At 37.8% G+C, this 20,646-nt stretch overlaps 1 protein-coding gene and 1 non-coding gene across 7 annotated transcripts in view; one reads left to right on the top strand and one right to left on the bottom strand.

The window, feature by feature from the left end:
• Window positions 1-20,646, top strand: part of DNAH3 (dynein axonemal heavy chain 3) — a 236,481-nt gene that overhangs the window by 141,985 nt on the left and 73,850 nt on the right. For all 6 annotated transcript variants that reach the window (XM_070460978.1, XM_070460977.1, XM_070460979.1 and 3 more), the window contains one exon: window positions 18,476-18,579. In XM_070460978.1, the coding sequence (XP_070317079.1) occupies window positions 18,476-18,579 (104 nt within the window). The remainder of the gene's footprint in view (window positions 1-18,475; window positions 18,580-20,646) is intronic.
• On the bottom strand, window positions 8,895-8,971 carry TRNAR-CCU (transfer RNA arginine (anticodon CCU)). The gene has a single exon. It is a non-coding gene; the product is annotated as a tRNA-Arg (tRNA).

Here is a 20,646-nt window from a genome sequence, read left to right as displayed (position 1 = left end):
CTGTATTTATACATGTCATATCATGGTGATTATGGTTTTAACATTTCCTTTAATAATTTTCATTATAACCTAATATTGAAATGTTTATAGTTTTGCTACATACATTATCTTCAAAATGATCACTTTAGTCATGTATTAATGTTCTATGTGTTCAGTTCACTTGCTCAGTCATGTCCGACTCTTTGCGACCCCATGAACTGCAGCATGCCAGGCCTCCCTTTCCATCACCAACTCCGGAGTTTACCCAAACTCATGTCCATTGAGTTGGTGATGCCATCCAACCATCTCATCCTCTGTTGTCCCATTCTTCTCCTGCCCTCAATCTTTCCCAGCATCAAGATCTTTTCAAAAGAGTCAACTCTTCACATGAGGTGGCCAAAGTATTGGAGTTTCAGCTTCAACATCAGTCCTTCCAATGAACACCCAGGACTGATCTCCTTTAGGATGGACTTGTTGGATCTCCTTGCAGTCCAAGGGACTCTCAAGAGTCTTCTCCAACACCACAGTTCAAAAGCATCATTTCTTTGGCGCTCAGCTTTCTTTACAGTCCAACTCTCACATCCATACATGACCACTGGAAAAACCATAGCCTTGACTAGACGGACTTTTGTTGGCAAAGTAATGTCTCTGCTTTTTAATATGCTGTCTAGGTTGGTCATAACTTTCCTTCCAAGGAGTAAGCATCTTCTAATTTCATGGCTGCAATCACCACCTGCAGTGATTTTGGAGCCCCCAAAAATAAAGTCAGCCACTGTTTCCCCATCTGTTTGCTATACGTCAAGGCTGTATATTGTCATCCTGCTTATTTAACTTATATGTGGAGTACATCATGAGAGATGCTGGGCTGGATGAAGCACAAGCTGGAATCAAGATTGCCAGGAGAAATATCAATAACCTCAGATATGCAGATGACACCACCCTTATGACAAAAAGTGAAGAAGAACTAAAGAGCCTCTTGATGAAAGTGAAAGAGGAGAGTGAAAAAAGTTGGCTTAAAGCTCAATATTCAGAAAACTAAGATTATGGCATCCAGTCCCATCATTGGACAATAGATGGGGAAACAGTGACTGACTTTATGCTTTTTTGATGAATCATACTACAGTTTTATAAATTTTGTTTATCTTTTCCTAGAACCAGCTGTTAGTTTCACTGATCTTTCCTATTTGATTTTAGACTCAATTTTATTTATTTTTCCTCTGATCTTTATTATTTTTTTCTTTCTACTAACTTTGGGTTTTATTTGTTGTTCTTTTTTCTGTTTCACATAGGTGTAAAGTTAGGTTGCTTATTTGAGATTTTTGCTTGTGTGCTGAGGTAGTAAGCTTATAATGCTATAAATTTCCCTCTTAGAACTGTTTTGCTATTTCCCACAGGCTTTGGATTGTTGTGTTTTCACTTTTCATTTGTTTGTTGGTATTTTTGTTTGTTTTTCTCTTTGATTTATTCAGTAACCGAATGCTTGTTTAGCCTCCACTTATTTGTGTCTTTTGCAGTATTTTTTCCTTATAGTTGACTTTTAGTCTCATAGCTTGTTGTTGAAAAAGATACTTGATATGAATTCAGTTTTCTTTAATTTACTGAAGCTTTTTTGTGGCCTAGCATGTGATCTGTCCTGGAGAATGTTCCACATGCACTTGAAATAATGTATATCATGCTACTTTTGGCCAGAATGCTCTGTGAATGTCAATTAAGCCTGTGTGATCAAAAGTGTCATTAAAGACCAGCATTTCCTAATGTATTTTCTGTCTGGATGATCTGTCCAGTGATGTAAGTGGGGTGTTAAAATTCCCTGTTATTATTGTGTTACTAGTTACTCCTTTTATGTCTCGTGTATTTTGTCTTATATATTTAGGTGTTCCTATGTTTGGTGCATATTTATTTACAGCCATCTTCTTGGATTGATCCATTGGTCATTATGTAGGGTCCTTCTTTGTCTCTTGTAACACTCTATTTTAAAGTCTGTTTTGTCTGATATAAGTGTTACTACTTTGGCTGTCTTTTGATTTCCATTTATATGAAATAATAGCCTTTTGAATCCTCTCACTCTCAGTCTATGTGTGTCCCTAGGTCTGTAGTCAATCTCTTGTATCCATTCAGCCACTCTGTCTTTTGGTTGGAGCATTTAATCCATTTACATTTAAGGTAATTATTGAGGTGTATATTCTTGTCATTTTGTTCATTGTTTTGGAGTTGTTTCTGTGATCTTTCTTTCTTTCTTTTTTTGTTCTCTTAAGATTTGATGACTATTTTCAGTGTTATGGTTGAATTCCTTTTACTTTTTTTTTGTGTGTGTGTGTATTATAGATGTTTGGTATATGGAAACCATGAAGTTATATGGCAGTCTGTATGTTTGTGTGTGTGTGTGTGTGTGTGTGTGTGTGTATAAGTTGCTGAGTTCTTCAAGTACATTTTAAAAATACTGCATTTGTACTCTCCTCCCCTCACTATTACTAGTTTTGTTATCATAGTTTACATATAATTGTATTCTGTGTCTCTTAAATGCTTACCGTGGGTATAGATTTTACTACTTTTTTTTCTTTAAATTTATTTTTAAATGAAGGTTAATTGCTTTAGTATTGCATTGGTTTCTACAAAGCAGCAGCATGAATCAGCTTTAAGTTTACCCATGTGCCCTCCCACTTGAACATCCGTCCCACCTCTGTCCCCATCCCAGCCCTCTCGGTTGTTAATGAGCGCTTGTTTGAGTTCCCTGAGTCATATATAGCAAACTCCCATTGGCTATTTATTTTACACATGGTAATGTTTATTTCCATGTTACTCTCTCCGTACTTCCCACACACACCCCCAGCCGTGTCCATAAATCTGTTCTCAAAATGTCTGTGTCTCCACTGCTGCTGTGCAAATAGGTTCATCAGTACTATCTTTTTAGATTTCATATATATGCATTAGTATATGATAACTGTATTTCTCTTTCTGACTTACTTCACTCTGTAATAGGCTCTAGGTTTATCCATTTCATTAGGACTGACTCAAACACATTCTTTTTTATGACTGAGTAATATTCCATTGTATGTATGTACCATAGCTTCTTTATCCATTCGGTGGATGTCTAGGATTGTAAATAGAGCTGTAATGAACATTGGTTAACATGTGTCTTTTTCAATTTTGGTTTTCTCAGGGTATGTGCCTAGTAGTCAGATTGCTGGGATATATGGTGGTTTTATTCCTAGTTTTTAAAGGAATCCCCATACTGCACTCTGCCTGCAATGCAGGATTCAATGTGAAGAATTCACCTACAATGCAGGAGACCCCAGTTTGATTCCTGGGTTGGGAAGATCCACTGGAGAAGAGATAGACTACCCACTCCAGTATTCTTGGGTTTCCCTTGTGGCTCAGTTGGTAAAGAATCCACCTGCAATGTAGGAGACATGGGTTTGATCCCTGGGTTGGGAAGATGCCCTAGAGAAGGGAAAGGCTACCCACTCCCATATTCTGGCCTGCAGAATTCCATGGACTGTATAGTCCATGGGGTCGCAAAAAGTTGGATACAACTGGACCTCTTTCACTTCACATATTGTTCTTCATAGCAGCTATATCAGTTTGCATTCCCACCAACAGTATAAGAGGGTTCCCTTTTCTCCACACCCTCTCCAGCATTTATTGTTTGTAGATTTTTTGATGATGGCCATTGACTCCGGGAGTTGGTGATGGACAGGGAGGCCTGGTGTGCTGCGATTCATGGGGTCTCAAAGAGTCAGGCACGACTGAGCGACTGAACTGAACTGAACTGATTCTTACTGGTGTGAGGTGATATCTCATTGTTAGTTTTGATTTGCTTTTCTCTAATAATGAGTGATGTTGAGCATCTTCTCATGTGTTTATTAGCTATCTGTATGTCTTCTGTTTAGGTCTTTCCCCCCCTTTTTGATTGGTTGGTTGTTTCTCTGCTATTGATTTGTATGAGCTACTTGTATATTTTTAAAATTAATCCTTTGTCAGTTATTTCATTTGCTATTGTCTTTTCACCTTGTTTATACTTTCCTTTACTGTGCAAAAGTTTTTAAGTTTAATTAGGTCTCCCTTTTTTATTTTTGCTTTTATTTCCGTTACTCTAGGAGGTGGGTCATAGAGGATCTTGCTGTGATTTATGTTGTAGAGTATTCTGCCTATGTTTTCCTCTAGGTGTTTTATAGTTTCTGGCCTTACCTTTAAGCCTTTAATCCGTTTTGAGTTTATATTGCTGTATGGTGTTAGGAAGTGTTCTAATTTCATTCTTTTATACATGGCTGTCCAGTTTTCCCAGCACCACTGAAGAGACTATCTTTGCCCCACTGTGTATTCTTGCCTCCTTTATCAAAGTATCCATGGGTGTATGGGTTTACATCTGGGCTTTCTATCTTGTTCCATTGGACTATACTTCTGTTTTAGATTTTATTACTTTTGACTTTCAACCTCTCTGCTAGTTTTGTGTGTGGATGATTTCCTGCCTTTACTGTTGGTTTGCCTTTACTGGTGAGTTTTTTTGGTTTGTAATTTTCTTATTTCTAGGTGTGGCCTTTTCTTCTTTGTTTTGAAAAGTTCCCTTTAACATTTGTTGTAAAGCTCATTTGGTGGTGTTGAACTCTTTTAGCTTTTGTTTGTCTGTGTAGCTTTTTATCTCTCCATCAAATATGAATGAAAGCCTTGATAGGTAGAATATTATTGGTTGTAGGTTTTTTCTTCTCACCACTTTAAAAATATGGCACCACTCCTTTCTGGCCTGCAGAGTTTCTGCTGATAAATCAGCTGATAGCCTTATAAGAGTTTCCTTGTATGTTATTTGTTGCTTTTCCCTTGTTGCTTTTATATTCTCTCTTGAATTTTTGTCATTTTTACTACAATATGTCTTGGTGTGTTCCTCTCTGCTTCCTCCTGTATCAGGTTCTCTGCACCTCCTGGACTTGGGTAACTGTCCTTTCCCATGTGAGGGAAGTTTTCAGCTACTGTGTTTTTAAATATGTTCTCAGGCCCTTTCTCTGCTCCTTCTTGTTGATGTTCAGTCTCTCAGTCATGTCTGACTCTGTGCAACCCCATGGATCGTAGTACCCCAGGCTTCCCTGTCCTTCACCATCTTCCAGAGCTTTCTCAAACTCATATTCATTGAGTCAGTGATGCCATCCAACCATCTCGTCCTCTGTCATCCCCTTCTCCTCTTGCCCTCAATCTTTCCCAGCATCAGGGTCTTTTCCAGTGAGTTGGCTTTCAATTTCAGGTGGCCAAAATACTGGAGCTTCAGCTTCAGTATCAGTCCTTCCAATGAATATTCAGGGTTGTTTTCCTTTAGGATTGACTGGTTTGATCTCCAAGGGACTATCAAGAGTCTTCTTCAGCACCACAGTTCAAAAGCATCAATTTTTTTTTGGTGCTCAGCCTTCTTTATGATACACCTCTCGCATCTGTACATGACTGCTGGAAAAATCATAGCTTTGACTATACAGATATTTGTTGGCAAAGTTATGTCTCTGCTTCTTAATATGCTGTCTAATATGTCTGTCGTAGGATGAGGCTAGTCTTGAGGCTAATCTAGGTTTCCTAGAGGGCCAAGCTAGTGCTTGTTCACTGGTGGAAAGGCCTGTGTCTAGAGGGGCTGTGGGCTCAGGAAGTCCTTAGGCAGCCTGTCTGCTGATGAATGAAGATGTGTCACCACCCAGTTAGTTGTTAGGCCCAAGACCTTCCAGCACTGGTGCCTGAAGGTTATTGGGTGGGGCCAGATCTTGTATTAATGAGCTACAGGTAGGATTCCACGGTGACTGCTCATAGCAGTAGTATCTACATGGTACAAATATGGCTTCTGCCAGTGTCTATGTCCCCACGGTAAGCCACTGCTATGCTGCAATCCCAGCCTCTCCTCAAGATTCTCCAAGACCAGCGGGTAGGTCTGGCCCAGGCTCCTACCAAATTACTGCTTTCGCCCTGGGTCCTAGTGCATGTGAGATTTTGTGTGTGCCCTTGCAGAGTGAAGTCTCTCTTTCCTCCAGTCCTTTGGAACTCCCAAAATTAAGTCCAGTGGCCTTCAAAGTCAAATGCTCTGAGGGATATTGTCCTCCCAGTGCAGGACCACCAGGCTGAGGAGCTATATATGGGGCTCAGAACTCTCACTCCTGTGGGAGAACCTCTATACTCTAACTATTGCCCAGTTTATGGATTGCCTCCACCCTATAGGTATGAGACTTGATTTATATTGCCAGTCCATCCCTCTTACCTGTCTCATTGTGGTTCCTTCTTCATGTCTTTAGTTGTAGGAGATATTTTCTGGTAGGTTTCAGTCTTTTTCATTGATGATTGTTCTGCAAATAGTTGTGATTTGGGTGTATTCTTGAGAATTGAGCTCCGGGTCTTTCTATTCTGCCATGGTGGCTGAAGCCCAAATTTCTTCTCTTTTTAAAAAAATATTAATAGACTTTAGTTTTAGAGCAGTTTTTGGTTTGCAGAAAAATTGAACAGAAAATACAGAGTTCTTTCTAGTTTAACTGTGTTCTTGTCTGAGAGTATACACTGTGTGATTTCTATTAATTAAAAATGTTTGGCCCAGAATATGATCTATCTTGGTGAATGTTCCATGTAAGTTTGAGAAGAATATATTCTGCTCTTGTTAGATGAAGTAATCTATAGATGTCATTTAGTTCCAGTTGATTGATGATTAACTATTGATATATCTTTACTCATTTTCTGCCTGCTACCTGTTAATTACTGATAAAGGAGTATAGAAGTCTCCAACTATAATAGTGTATTTTTCTGTTTCTCCTGTGTTTCCATCAGTTTTGCCTCAGGTATATTGATGTTCTGTTCATGTTTGAAGTTTGAAAATAGTACTAACGTAAATTTCTTCTCTTTTTAATTAGGGTGAGATTGAATTATATATATATATATAGCAGTTATTTTTCACAGGTTCTTATTGGCTTATTGATGTCCTTTCCTGTAATGTTCTATTGTAGTTTTCTTTTTTAACAGACTATGTCAAGATGTAGGTCTTCTTTTGTTTATTTTTCCTAGAACATGATACTTTCAGTCATCAAAGGAAAGTTTTATTCTCTGGCTTCCATATTTATCATCTGTCCTTCCTTATTTTTATATTTTTACTTTTTTAGTTTAGATTTTTCATTTTAATATGATTCACCCACAACTTCAATTATGCTTTTCCTGTCTTGAGTGATTTTAATTCTGCTGTTGTATCTTTTGTTTCCTTGCTGTCCTTCCTTAGTGTATGATTAAAAGCACAGGCCATGAAGTCATATTTTCAGAGGTTAAATCCTGTCTCTAGTATTTACTCGTTGGGTGCCCTTGAGAAAGTTCCTTAACATCTCTCAATTTCCTCAGTTATGAAATGAGGACAACAATAGCACTAGGCATTGGTGGTGCGCTTATAAGAATTAAATGTGTTAATGTATATAAAACATTTATAATTAAGTATGATGCATATAAAGTATAAAATCAATGTTAGTAACTTTTATTGCTTCCTCCTTATCATCATCTATATTAGCTCACTCATCTACTCCCCTTTTTTATCTCATTTCACCTTTTCATCTAAGCCTATTTTCTCTTTATGACTTTCTGTTCTTATTTCATGAAAAAATTGTCTTTTTGTACCCTATGTAAGATACCAAACAGTTTCCTCAAATTTGATTATGAGTCCTGCATTAAACAAGGTTCAGAGGTATACTGTCAAGGTATACTCTCCATATTATATTCCTTTATGTAGCAGTATTTTTTCCACAGGTTCCATATGTTGTTTTCTGCTTCCCCATCATTCAAGATCAGTCTGTTTATGCTCTGTGCCAGAAAATTGGTCGATAAAGTACCCTTGACCCCATTCTTGGTCCACTTTGTGACAACATCTTTCTTTCCATTCTGCTGCTGACAGCTAATTATGTGCACAGCTTCCAAGTTTTCCAGGTAACTTTGCCCTACAACATCTCCTGTCTACGGTGATTCATCTCCTCCATGTCCTGTTCAGCTGATGCAGTGTAAGAAAAACTATAATTTCCATAATGTAATGCAAACTGCTTTCTTCATATATCTTCTCTTACAACTACTCTACTTGAAAGTAGGTTTGGTTCTGAAAAAAGCTGTCTGTAAGAGCAAAATGACACCTTACCAGTGATCACTGTGAATATATCCATGGAAAGTTAAGCTTTACTCTTGTCTCCATGGTAATCATACACTTCTCTTTCTACTGGTTTTCAAAACTCTTGCTACTTTTGGACATGATCAGGGTAAATGGTATTCACAACCCTCCTTAAAAACAAACCCAAATGCTGTAAACTCTCCTTTAGAGTCAGAAACAATGGGATGGCCAAGATCCAAAGACCATGTATGATCAACTAATGCCATCTGTTGGAGGCAGCCTTTTTATTTGTTTCATATGAACATTCTAAAAGAGGACATTTCTCAACAGAAGAGTGATTGTGGTTTTTCACTTTGGAAGACCTACCTCACTGAATTTAAGGCGCCACAACTATTTTCCTTTTTCCTCGTTGCGGTCTGGGACCCTGCTACCCCTATCAGCTGGAGAAAGATGGCCTGGCAAGGCAAGGGTGACAAAATAAAAATAAGACAATTCTCCTAGAGTAGTATGTGGCAGGACAGAGGAACAGCTGTCTAATTTTCTATGTGGGATGTCACTTACATCTCTGTATATCATGAGTTGCAAGGACGTGGGAAATTAAAAGTATACCAGTGGGCCTGTTGCAGTTTCTCATGCAGTCTCTTGAGGTAAAATTTCTCAGTCCAGCCCACTTGATATCTAGTTAGAGGAGATTCAACCTAACTTCTTTTAGTCTTTGGTTTGTTGTTGTTGTTGTTGTTGTTTTATTTATTTGGCTGTGCTGGGTCTTAGTTGTGGTACACTGGATCTTGTGGCACGTGAACTCCTATTTGCAGCATGTGGGATCTAGTTCCCTGACCAGGGATTGAACTTGGGCCCTCTGCATTAGGAGTGCAAAGTCTTAACAACTAACTAGACTACCAAGGAAGTCCCCTAGCTTCTTTTAGTCTTGTTTCCATTGACATTATTCCATTTCTTTCTCTTGTGCCTTCCTGAGTATTTTAGTAGGAAATTACCAAGCTCCTAGCCAGAACCCATTGGAATCCAAAAATGTGTTTTAAGTGCCAAGTGTAAGTTCTTTTTTATGTAACAGCTATTGAGGTATAATTTACATATCATAAGATTCACTCATTTAAGTAAGCAATCAGTGGTTTTTAGTAAATTTGCCTAGTTGTGCAACTGTTTAATCCAATTTAGAACACTGGAACATTAGAACAAATTTAAAACATTCATCACTGCAATAAGATCCTTCATTCCCATTTTCAAGGAATCTTTGTTCCCATTCTCAGTCCCAGGCAGCTATTCATCTGCTCTCTATAGATTTGCCATTTCTGGACATTTCAGATTTATGGGATGGTGTAATATGCGGCATCTTGATCTGGCTTTGGTTATACTTATTACCATCTTAACAAAGTTTGAAATACCTTTGTAACCTTTTCACAGGGTTTAAAATTCTCATGGTGAGAGCTCCAGGGAGGCCTTCTCTGACCTCATGGGATATTGTTTTCTGGACTTTTCATGATCTAGGAGCCTTTGGGGTACATGGACCTCTCAAATGAGTGCTGAAGGAACTGTGTTGGGGAGTACATGCTAAGGACAGCTGGCAGTCCTTTGGGGAATTCTCTCAAGGTTGCGTTATCATCAACTGACATTTATCTTTATTTGTCCAGAAAGTGCTAAATTTCTCTTTGTTTACCCATTCGTTGTGTGTCCTTTGAAAACCCACTCACATCTCTGTTAAAGTTTATCTTATTCTTCCAAGTGAAGGAGAAGAAAACAGGTGGGGCATGGGGTGGGAAAAGGTGATAGAATTAATTCATCTTCCTGGATTTCTACTACTATTCCCTCCATTCTGCCCCTGCACTTGCATCAGAATTTGAGTTTAAATCTCAGTACAGAGCAAACAAAAGCCCTACTCTGATGAGAACCAAATAACCTCAAGTGCCTCTCTGTGTGCCCACAGCTATGCTAATGTCTGACACATATATCTCATTTGCCTTCCACAGGGATTTTTCTAAGCTTGATATAAAACCAGGGCCATTTTACAGATATACAAATGGTAACCTTGGCCAAAGTCACACGGCCATAAATCTACTTTTATTCAGTTGGACCTTTTCCCTTTGGCCAAAATGTTCCAAATGTTTGTTTCAAGCCACAAATTAGCTCCAGCTGATAATATCAGCAAGAGAGAGGGACAAATGCTTTCTGAATTATGCTTTTTGTGTCTCCTTTCTTATTGTAAAAATAATTCAATTCTATTAAGTAAAAATGATCAAAAAACATTTTTGTTCATACCATACTATTGTTAAGTATTTCCCTTTCAAAAAACCTTTCTCTCTCGTCTGTCTGCTTTCATCTCTTTACATAGTTGCCATAAGCCTATATATTCTATTTTTTATTCTTCTATTTTATCTGTCATTGTTTTTTGAAAGCATTTTTTCTATGTTAATACTTAGGCTTTGTAACTATCATTTTTAAGTATTTAACAGATAGTTTATTTCAAAACTTAATTTTTTAATTTTCTATTTTACTTAAGTATTAATTGCATATATCACATGATTTTCCCTTTTGTTTATGAAGGGAAATGTGAATTCTCTTCTTACAGTCAATTCATCTCTCTTGAAATACCCCTAGTTCTTTTTTTTAAATTGAAGTATAGTTGATTTACAATGCTTCAGATGTACAGCAAAGTGATTCAGCTTTCATATATGTAGATAGATATTCTTTTTCACATTCTTTTTTGTTTTAGATTATTGTTATTGTTAAGTCACTAAGTCATGTCCAACTCTTTGAGACCTCATGGACTGTAGCTTTCCAGGCTCCACTGTCCATGGCATTTTCCAGGCAGGAATACTATATAGGCTGCCATCTCCTTCTCCAGGGAATCTTCCCAACCCGGGGTTTGAACCTGATTCTCCTGCATTGCAGGCAGATTCTTTACTGCTGAGCCACCAGGAAAGACCATTATAGGTTATTATAAGATATTGAATATAGTTTGACATGCTATACAGTATGTTCTTCTTGTTTATCTGTTTTAGATATAGCTATATCTGTTCATCCCAAATTCCTGATTTATCCTCCCACTGCCCTTTGGTAACCATGTTTGTTTTCTTTGCATGTCTTTTTGTTTTGTAAATAGTGTAATCATTTTAATGACTGCAAAATAGTCCATTTATCTTATAAGACATAATTTTGACTAATTCTAATGTGGAGCATGTAAATTATTTTCAGTTTTTGTTATCACAAATAGTGCTATATATTTGTGTATGGAGATTATCTTCATTGTGAATTATTTCCTTATGATGAATTCCCAGAATGGGATTTCTGACTTGAGCTAGAGAACATTTTTGTAAGCATAGTGCCAGATTGCTTTCTAAAAATGTACCAGATTGACTTCTAGGTAGAACTGCACAGTAACATAGGATAAGCTCTCCTTTAATACATAATGCAATATATTAAGCCTAAAACTGTTTTTTTTTTTAATTTTAAGTTTAAGCCTAAACATTTCCCAGCAATAACTTCAAAAATAAAAGTTATAGCCTGATTCTTTGAACATTAAAAGGTAGCGGACAGGGAGAGAAACAAAAGATCCTTCATGATGTATCTCTCAACCCACAACCCAACTGTCCTGAAATCAATGCTGGGTGGAAAGGAAATTAGTTGACAAAATTCTGGGAGTTCTCACTGGTAATCACCGGTGTAGAAAAAAGCAGACTGAGTGGTAACTGGGCAGCTGCAAAAAAATGCCTAGGAGAAACCTTTGAGCATGAAACTTCCATAATTTGGTAAGGTCTTATCAGGAGTGGGAGGAAACTACCAGGGTTTGCAACTCCATGCTGGGTGGGGGATGTGAGCTGAATTTTTCCAGAGTGAAGCATGTTTCTAGCTGGAGTGGAAGTGGGATGGACCCATGGTTCAGGAAAATTGACCAAATTTTAGAAAGAGACTGCAAAGCCCAGTTTTCCTGGCAAAGGCAACTGAGTATTTCCTTTACCCAGCCCCTGTACCCTCAGGCTACAGAAAAGAAATCCACACACCATTCCCTGAATCATGACCAAAATTGGGGGAAATAAACTCACTCCAGATAGTGTTGGGGAAAATGTCAAGGAGAATTTACCTGATTAGAGCAGAGCAAGAATATCAGAAAGAGGAAGACAGAGACAGAGAGACAGAGAATGAGAGTCTAAAAGAAAAACATGACTGGGGCTTCCCCGGTGGTCCAGTGGCTAAGACTCCACTCTCCCAATGCAGGGGGCCAAGGTTTGATCCCTGGTCAGGGAATTAGATCCCACATCCCACAACTAAGACCCAGTGCAGCCAAATAGACAAATAAAAATAAATATTTTTATAAGAAGAAAAACATGACATAAGAAATATAAAATATTTGTATTACAAGCACTTATAAATTTATAGTATAATATGTAATATATAAATTTAACTTTAAAATTTATAGATGAACAGCATGCTACTGGCAAAGGGATGTATTAATATATATATAGAATTGAGAGTCCAGAAATAAGCTCCTCATATTTATAGTGATTTGATTTTTGGCAAAGGTATAAAGATAATTTTATGGGAAAAGAAAAATCCCTTCAGCACATGGTCATAGATTAAATGAATATATTCATATAAAATAATGAATTTGGCCTCTATACCATAGTCAAAAATTAACTCAGATGAAAGATCTAAATTCAAGAATTAAAATGATAAAAGCTTAGAAGAAAACAAAGGTGCAGATAAATGGTCATGATCTTGGACTAGGCAACAATATCTTAGGACTACAAAAATACAAGCAACTAAAGAAAAAATAATTAAGCTTAAGTTCATCAAAATTAAAAACTTTTGTGCTTCAAAGGACAACATGAAGAAAGTGATAACACTATCTACAGAATAGTTGAAATATTTTGCAAATCAAATATCTGATAAGAGACTTGTATCTAGAAAGTATAAAGAAGTATTATTATTCAATTATACAAAGCTATAATACAATTTTAAAATAGGCAAAGTAACTGAATAACCATTTTTCCAAAGAAGATATTTAAAGGGCCAATACATGACAATAACTCAACATTATTATCATTATTAGCCTATCAGGAAAATGCAAATCAAAAACACAAGATGCCACTTCACAACTACAATGAGAATAATAAAAAAGATGAAGAACAAGTGTGAGAATGTGGGAAAATTGAAACCCTCACATATTATAGTGGAAAAGTAAAATTGTACAGCAGGCTTGGAAAACAACATTTGGCATTCCTCTAAAGTTAAACAAACAAACAAAGTTAAAAACAGACATACCATATGAGCAAGCCATTTCACTCCCAGATATATGCCCAAGAGAAACAAAATATATATCCACACAAATACTTATACACAAATGTTCATAACAGCATAATCCATAATAGCCAAAAAGTGAAGACAATCCAAATGACCATCAACTGATGAGTGAATAAATAAAATATAGTATGTTGTTGTTCAGTCACCTGGTCATGTCTGACTCTTTGACCCCATGGACTACAGCATGCTAGGCCTCCCTGTCCCTCACCATCACCCAAAGTTTTCCCAAGTTCATGTCCATTGCATTGGTGATGCCATCCAGGCATCTCATCTTCTGATGCCCTCTTCTCCTGCCCTCAATCTTTCCTAGTATCAGGGACTTTCCCAATTAGTCGGCTGTTTGCCTCAGGTGACCAAAATACTGGAGCTTCGGCTTCAGTATCAGTCCTTCCAATAAGTATTCAGGGCTGATTTCCCTTAAGATTGATTGGTTTGATCTCCTTGCTGTCCAAGGGACTTTCAGGAGTCTTCTCCCGCACCACAGTTTGAAGGCATTAATTCTCTAGCATACTGCCTTCTTTATGGTCCAGATCTCACAACCATATGTGACCACTGGGAAGACCACAGCCTTGACTATATGGACCTTTGTCGGCAAAGTAGTGTCTCTGCTTTTCAACACAGTGTCTAGGTTTGTCATAGCTTTCCTGCCAAGAAGCAATCATCTTCTGATTTCTTGGCTGCAGTCACCATCCGCAGTGATTTCAGAGCCCAAGAACAGGAAATCTATCACTACCTCCACATTTTCCCCTTCTATTTGCCATGAAGTAATGAGGCTAGATGCCATGATCTTAGTTTTTTTTAATATTTAGTTTTAAGCTGGCTCTTTCACTATCCTCCTTCACCCTCATGAAGAAGCTCTTTAGCTCCTCTTCACTTTCAGCCATTCAAGTGGTATCATCCACATGTCTGAGGTTGTTGATGTTTCTCCCACCTATCTTGACTCCAGCTTGTAACTCATCCAGGCTGGCATTTCTCATGATGTGCTCAGCATATAGGTTAAACAAGCAGGATGACAGCAGACAGCCCTGTCATACTCCTTTCTCAATCTTGAACCAATCAGTTGTTACATGCAGGGTTCTAACTATTGCCTCTTGACCCACATACAGGTTTCTCAGGAGACAGTTGAGATGGTCTGGTATTCCCATCTCTTTAAGAACTTTTCACAGCTCTTAAAGAGATGGGACACATCCACAACTGAGCATCATTTACACTTAGGCCCAGCCACTTCATTCTTTCTGGGGCTATTAGTAGTTCTCCTCCACTCTTCCCCAGTAGCATGTTGGACACCTTCAGACCCAGGGGACTCATCTTTTGGCGTCGTATCTTTCTGTCCTTTTATACAGTTCATGAGGTTCTCACAGCAAGTATACTGGGGTGGTTTGCCATTCCCTCCTCCAGTGGCTCACATTTTGTCAGAACTCTCCACTATGATGTGTCTGTCTTGGGTGGCCCTACATGGCATAGCTCATAGCTTCATTGAGTTATGCAGGCCCCTTCACCATGACAAAGCAGTGATCCATGAAGGGGAAAATATAGCATATCCATACAATTAAATACTATTCAACAATAAAAAGAAATGAAGTAATAATGTATACTGCAACATGCATGAATCTGAAAAACATTCTGATGAGTAAAAGAAACCAATCACATAAGAATATCTATTGGATGATTTCATCTATGTGAAAAGTCCAGAAGAGCAAACCTATAGGAACAAAAAGTACATTAGTGGTTGTCTGGAGGGCAAACAGGCTGGTGAGAGATGGGAAGAGGATTTGGAAAGTGACATCTAAGAGGTATTAGGTTTCTTTTTGGTGTAATGACGTGTTCTAAAATTGATTATGGTAATGACTGTACACCCCTCTGTGAATATTAATATATTTATACATGCATGTATATTTAGTAAACCATTGAATTATACAATTTAAATGAGTGAATATAGCATATGTGAATTATATCTTAATAAATCTATCATTTTAAAAAATTTAAATGAAGTGTTAAAACCACAGAATCAGAGAAAAAGAGGAATTGAAAAACCAAAGAAACAAATTGAGAACTAAACAATATTAGTAATGATCTGATAAATTAGAACCAGCAAGGAATAAAGCATATAAATCTAGACATCTAACAAATGGCTTAGAGGAAAGGTTTGAGATAACTGCACTTGCTATTGAAGACAGTCTAAAAATATGATTGACATGGAGACCTTGCAGTGTTAATTCCTTGAATTGCTATCTCAATAAATAATGTAGACAATATATACCAAGAAACAAGTGAAGAAATTTTTCCTAAAATGAAGAAGTGTTTCTTCAAATTTTAAGAGTATTCTGTGTTCCAAGAAAAACTGATAACAGGATAATTGATTAAAAAATAATCTGATTAAATTATTGGATTTCCAGGATAAAAGAGATTCCATCAGGCATCTGGATAGGAAAGAAAAATCAGTGAAAGTGGAAGTATCTGATGGGCCTCAAACTTCTACACAGCAAACTAGACTGAAAGAAACATTGGAGCAATGGTCTGCAAAACTCCAAGGGAAAGAAAATGTGACATTAGAATACTATTCTCAGCCAAGTCACTGTTCAAATACAAAATGGCAGACATTCTCGAACATGCAAGATCTGAGAGAACTGAGCCCTCTTAAGTCCCTTCTTGGGAATAAAAAATTAAATCAGCCAACTAATCAATCAAGATAAAGAACTTAAGTAGTCTTATGTTAAAAGCCCCAGGTTTGAGTGTTGAAGCTATTTAAATAGAGACCTAAGACTAAGGTATGAAAGAATTACAGTTGCAAAACAAAATGTCAGTGTTATAATCCCTGAAAAAGTAAAAGTTAAAAGACACTTGCTCCTTGGAAGGAAACCTATGACAACCTATCCAGTGTAGTAAAAAGCAAAGACATCACTTTGCCAACAAAGGTCCATATTGTCAAAGCTGTGGCTTTTCTAGTAGTCGTGTACAGATGTGAGTTGGACCATAAAGTAAACTGAACGCCAAAGAATTGATGCTTTTGAATTGTGGTGCTTGAGAAGACTCTTGAGAGTCCCTTGGACTGAAAGATCAAACCAGTCAATCCTAAAGGAAATCAACATTGATTAGTTCATTGGAAGGACTGATGCTGAGGCTGAAGCTCCAATACTTTGGCCACCCAATGTGAACAGCTGGTTTACTGGAAAAAGACTTTGATGCTGGGAAAGATTGATGGCAAAAGGAGAAGGGGGTTGCAGAGGATGAGATGGTTAGATAGTCACTGACTCAATAGACATGAGTCTGAGCAAACTTTGGGAGACAGTGATGAACAGAGGAGCCTGGTGTGTTGCATTCCATGGGGTCATAAAGAGTCGGACACAACTTAGTGACTGAGCAACAACAGTATCATCAAGAACAACAAAAAGAACCAAAGGAGAGGAAATGGAAGAATGAGAGTTAATCACATCATAGTTCATAAAGGAATCAATGAAATTGGTCTGGCATTGAGTCACATGTATTTTCAAATGAAATGTGATATCAGGATTCGCTTCAAAATATTCCAGTCTAAGAAAAAAGGAAGAAAGAAAAGGAGGAAGTGAGGAGGGAAGGAAAATGAATATGCTGGTTGTTGGTGTTGTGGAAATGCATGAAACAATTGCAAAATGTTGAAGATTATGGAAGCTACATAATGGGTACATGGAAGTTTATTATACTATCCTCCTTTTTTTGTTGTCAACTGCATACTGGCACTTGCCATCTACCTCTACAAGGATTAAATCACATGCTGCTGTTACTGCTGATTTTAAACACCCCTGAAAGGAATTCAGGGTGGAGAGCAGAAATGAGGTACTCTGTGCTCTGGGAAAAACTAGCAGAATGGGTCTTCAGATAGATATTTTCAGGAGCCAACTTTATAAGCCCGATTCTTGTATTTCCTCATATCTAGAAAAACACTAAAATCCTTCATGGTGATGACTGCTCCTAGTGACTAGCAGAAACATTCTGCAAAAAAATAAAATGCTTAATTGCATGTACTCCCCCTTCACCAAAATCACATATATACTGACCTTATCCCCAACCTCTTTGGAGCAATTTCTCAGAGCTATATGAAATGCTGTTCCCTGGTCTATAGCCCTCATTTTGTCCCAAATAAAATTTAACTTGCAGTTCTCATGTTGTGCATTTTTTCAAGTGAGCACTGTGTATTTTAAATCTTTTTTCACAATGAAAAATTAAAATATAATAGCAAAGTTGGATTAAATTATTTTTTAAATTATAATGACTTTAAGCCCTAATGAAGCATCTCCTGCTAAGGGGGTAGATATTAAAAGTTTTCATCACAAGGAAAAAAAATTTTTTTTGATTGGAATGTTTCAGCCCTTTAACTGAAGCTCAAGACTCTCTGTCACACACACACACATACACCCTACAACCACCAGTGCTGTCCTCTTTGGGTCAGTTATAGATGAGTCCTGTGGAGAGAGAAGCAAGTCACTTGTGCCGCTACTGGGTTGGCTCGGCAATGGAACTGGAAAGCCTCTAGTGCCCCGAGCTCCTGTGACTCACACGGCCCAACGCTTGTCTCACTGAGGCCTGGGTATTTCTTCCATGTCCTCTTCAGGTTTTTCTCACATTAAAAAAAAAGAAAAAAAAACTTTATCATTCAGCAGGCTTTGCAACCAGTAGCTCAAATGCTCCTTATATAATATTAAATGATCCTATCCTAATAAAATTCTTTCTTTCATTTACCTATACTTCCACCTTCAATATGTTTGTATGCCTCAAGAGAGGCCTGGAAGGACTGCTGTCAAAAGTAATCTCTGACTGTGAGATTTGGAGCCGTTTGTTTTCTCCCTTTTTTGTTCTTTTCAATGCTTCCTGTTTATATTATAATATATATTATATATATATATAATTTATATTATCATTATTTGTATAATCAACACCTATTAATTTTATTCATATAATGAAGTCATTATTCTTTAAAAGATGTTTTTATAGTTTATACAGTTACCAATACTGATAGTCATACATTTCAGATGCCTATGGCTGAGGTAGTTAAATATCTCAAATATGAAATGTAAATCTCTGATGCGCTAATAACTTGTTCTGTTTCTTTGGGTCCAGGAAGCATCTATGATTTTTATTTCCTCAAGCAAGCTAGTGGACATTGGTACACATGGACAGAGTATATCACCAAAGAGGAGGAAAATATCTCTGCAAATGCAAAGGTAAAAGAGAGTTATTGGTCATAGAACCTCAGTAATGACCTGATATTCAGCAAAGTAGAGACGTTAACATCAGATCTGGGTTAGTTAAAGAACTTACTTTAGAAAAAGTGAAAGAATTTACTTTAGAAAAATGATTCAAATTCAATTCAAACATGAATTGAATTGAGCCTTCCAAAAGCATGGGCTTTAGAATCAGAGAGTCCCAGATTTCTTATTCAGTCTTCACCCTCTCTGCCTCAGTTTACTCAACTACACAATAGAAGAAAAAATACCTAAAGGATGGTTGCAAAGATTGAAGACAATATACATGAATTTGTGGCATTCACATTGTGCTAGATCATACTGTTGCTAGTCTAATTGTTGTCAGTATGAACAATGCCAGGTAGTCATCAGTCCCCCTCTCAGATATCTCAGCCAAAAAGATCCTTGCCTTTTCTTTAAATCCCCAGAGAAAGATTTCTTTAATCAGAATTCTCAGAAAAATCGATACTGATTAATAGATTTTCTGGTTAGCAGAAGATTCACTTACAACTCCTACTCATTTTCTTGTGGAAATTTTTTCCAGATGTGCACTTCCATGCCTCTACTTGCAGTATCTGGTGGACAAAATTTATCTTTCTTGGGGTATTTGTAGTTTCTTCAGGCCCTAGGTAGAGTAGTAGATGGTGGATGGAAATGTGGAAATATTGAAAACAAAATCAGACACCAGACAGGACCACAGCTGCTTGTGAAAAGGGTGCCACAGGCAGGAGGGAATGTGGGATGAGTTCAGGACACACATTGGAGACCGAAAAGACTGTAAAGAACCCCTCAGCACTGAGGTTCTAAACTTTCATTCTCCTTAAAAGAGCTTCATCACCTAAGCTCCAGGGGTGTGAAATCTTGCTAGATCCCTAAAAATGAGTCAAATGCAGAAAATATTTTAGTTATACTGGGAATTTTTCACTTGTCAAAAAACTGTTCTAGCCCCTGAAAATAAAAATCTGTGAAATCCAACCTGCTTTAAATTCCCAGTCTTGATACTTGGTTTAGCATTCAGTATCACTTACTGGCTATGTGACTTTGGCCAAGTTGGCCATCCTCCAGTCTCAATTTTTTCATCTGAAAAAGTGAGTTAATAATACAACTGCCTCAGAGGGCTGTTGGGAAAACTGCAGGGAATAACACAGCAAAACATCCATAGCTCAATACCTGTTAATTCTCTTCCTTGCCACTTCAATTTCTTTGTTCTGTTCCTTTTACATTGATCAAATTATTAATCAAAATAAGTTGAGCTTAGTCTAACAGTATACACATAGCCACCACGCTGCACAGTTCCTATTGGTGCCATTTGCTTATGGTCTAGTTTTGCTTTAGGGCCACCATTCACATAAACCACAGTGTGGGTGGCGCTCCCTAGAGTTACACAACACAGTGGCTCCGTGTTCACTAGCCTCTTCCAGTCTAGACGTGTAAGTAGACTTCAGCATGTGATTTAGATCTTACAACCTGCTTCTCTGTGGCTACACTCCTGGCTCAGTGGTAAAGAATTTGCCTGCCAATGCAGGAGATGCAGGTTCAGTCCCTGGGTTGGGAAGATACCCTGAGGAGAGAAATGGTAACCCCCTCCAGTACTCCTGCCTGGGAAATCCCATGGCTCCAGAGGAGCCTAGCAGGCTAAAGTCCATGGGGTCACAAAAGAACTGGACACAACTTAGTGACTAAACAACAGCAAACCCCTTCCTCTACCCATCATTGGAGGGACCAAAAGCAGCCAGATGGTTGATGATAGGGTTCAAGCTCAGAAAAGCCAATCTAAAGCAAGGTTTTCTCCTCAAAGTAATAGAGATTCCAGGAATCCAAGACCAAGCCCTTAGAGCCCAGTTGGAGTCTGAATACCAGGAAGAGTGGTGCAATTTCCATGTTGCTAAATGGATCAATAGGAGGAACCAAGAATATGAGCCTTAGGAAAAGCAGATGAGGAATAAGCACAAGAAATGGGGGTCAAGGGTCATACCTAACCCTTCTTGGACAGGCAGTATAGATGGCATTTGGGAGGTGGATCTTTCCTAGGGCAAGACAGACAGC

The sequence above is a fragment of the Odocoileus virginianus genome, chromosome 33, assembly GCF_023699985.2.
Source record: "Odocoileus virginianus isolate 20LAN1187 ecotype Illinois chromosome 33, Ovbor_1.2, whole genome shotgun sequence".
In the NCBI taxonomy this organism is placed as follows: Eukaryota; Metazoa; Chordata; class Mammalia; order Artiodactyla; family Cervidae; genus Odocoileus; species Odocoileus virginianus.
This window is presented reverse-complemented; position numbering and strand designations above follow the sequence as displayed.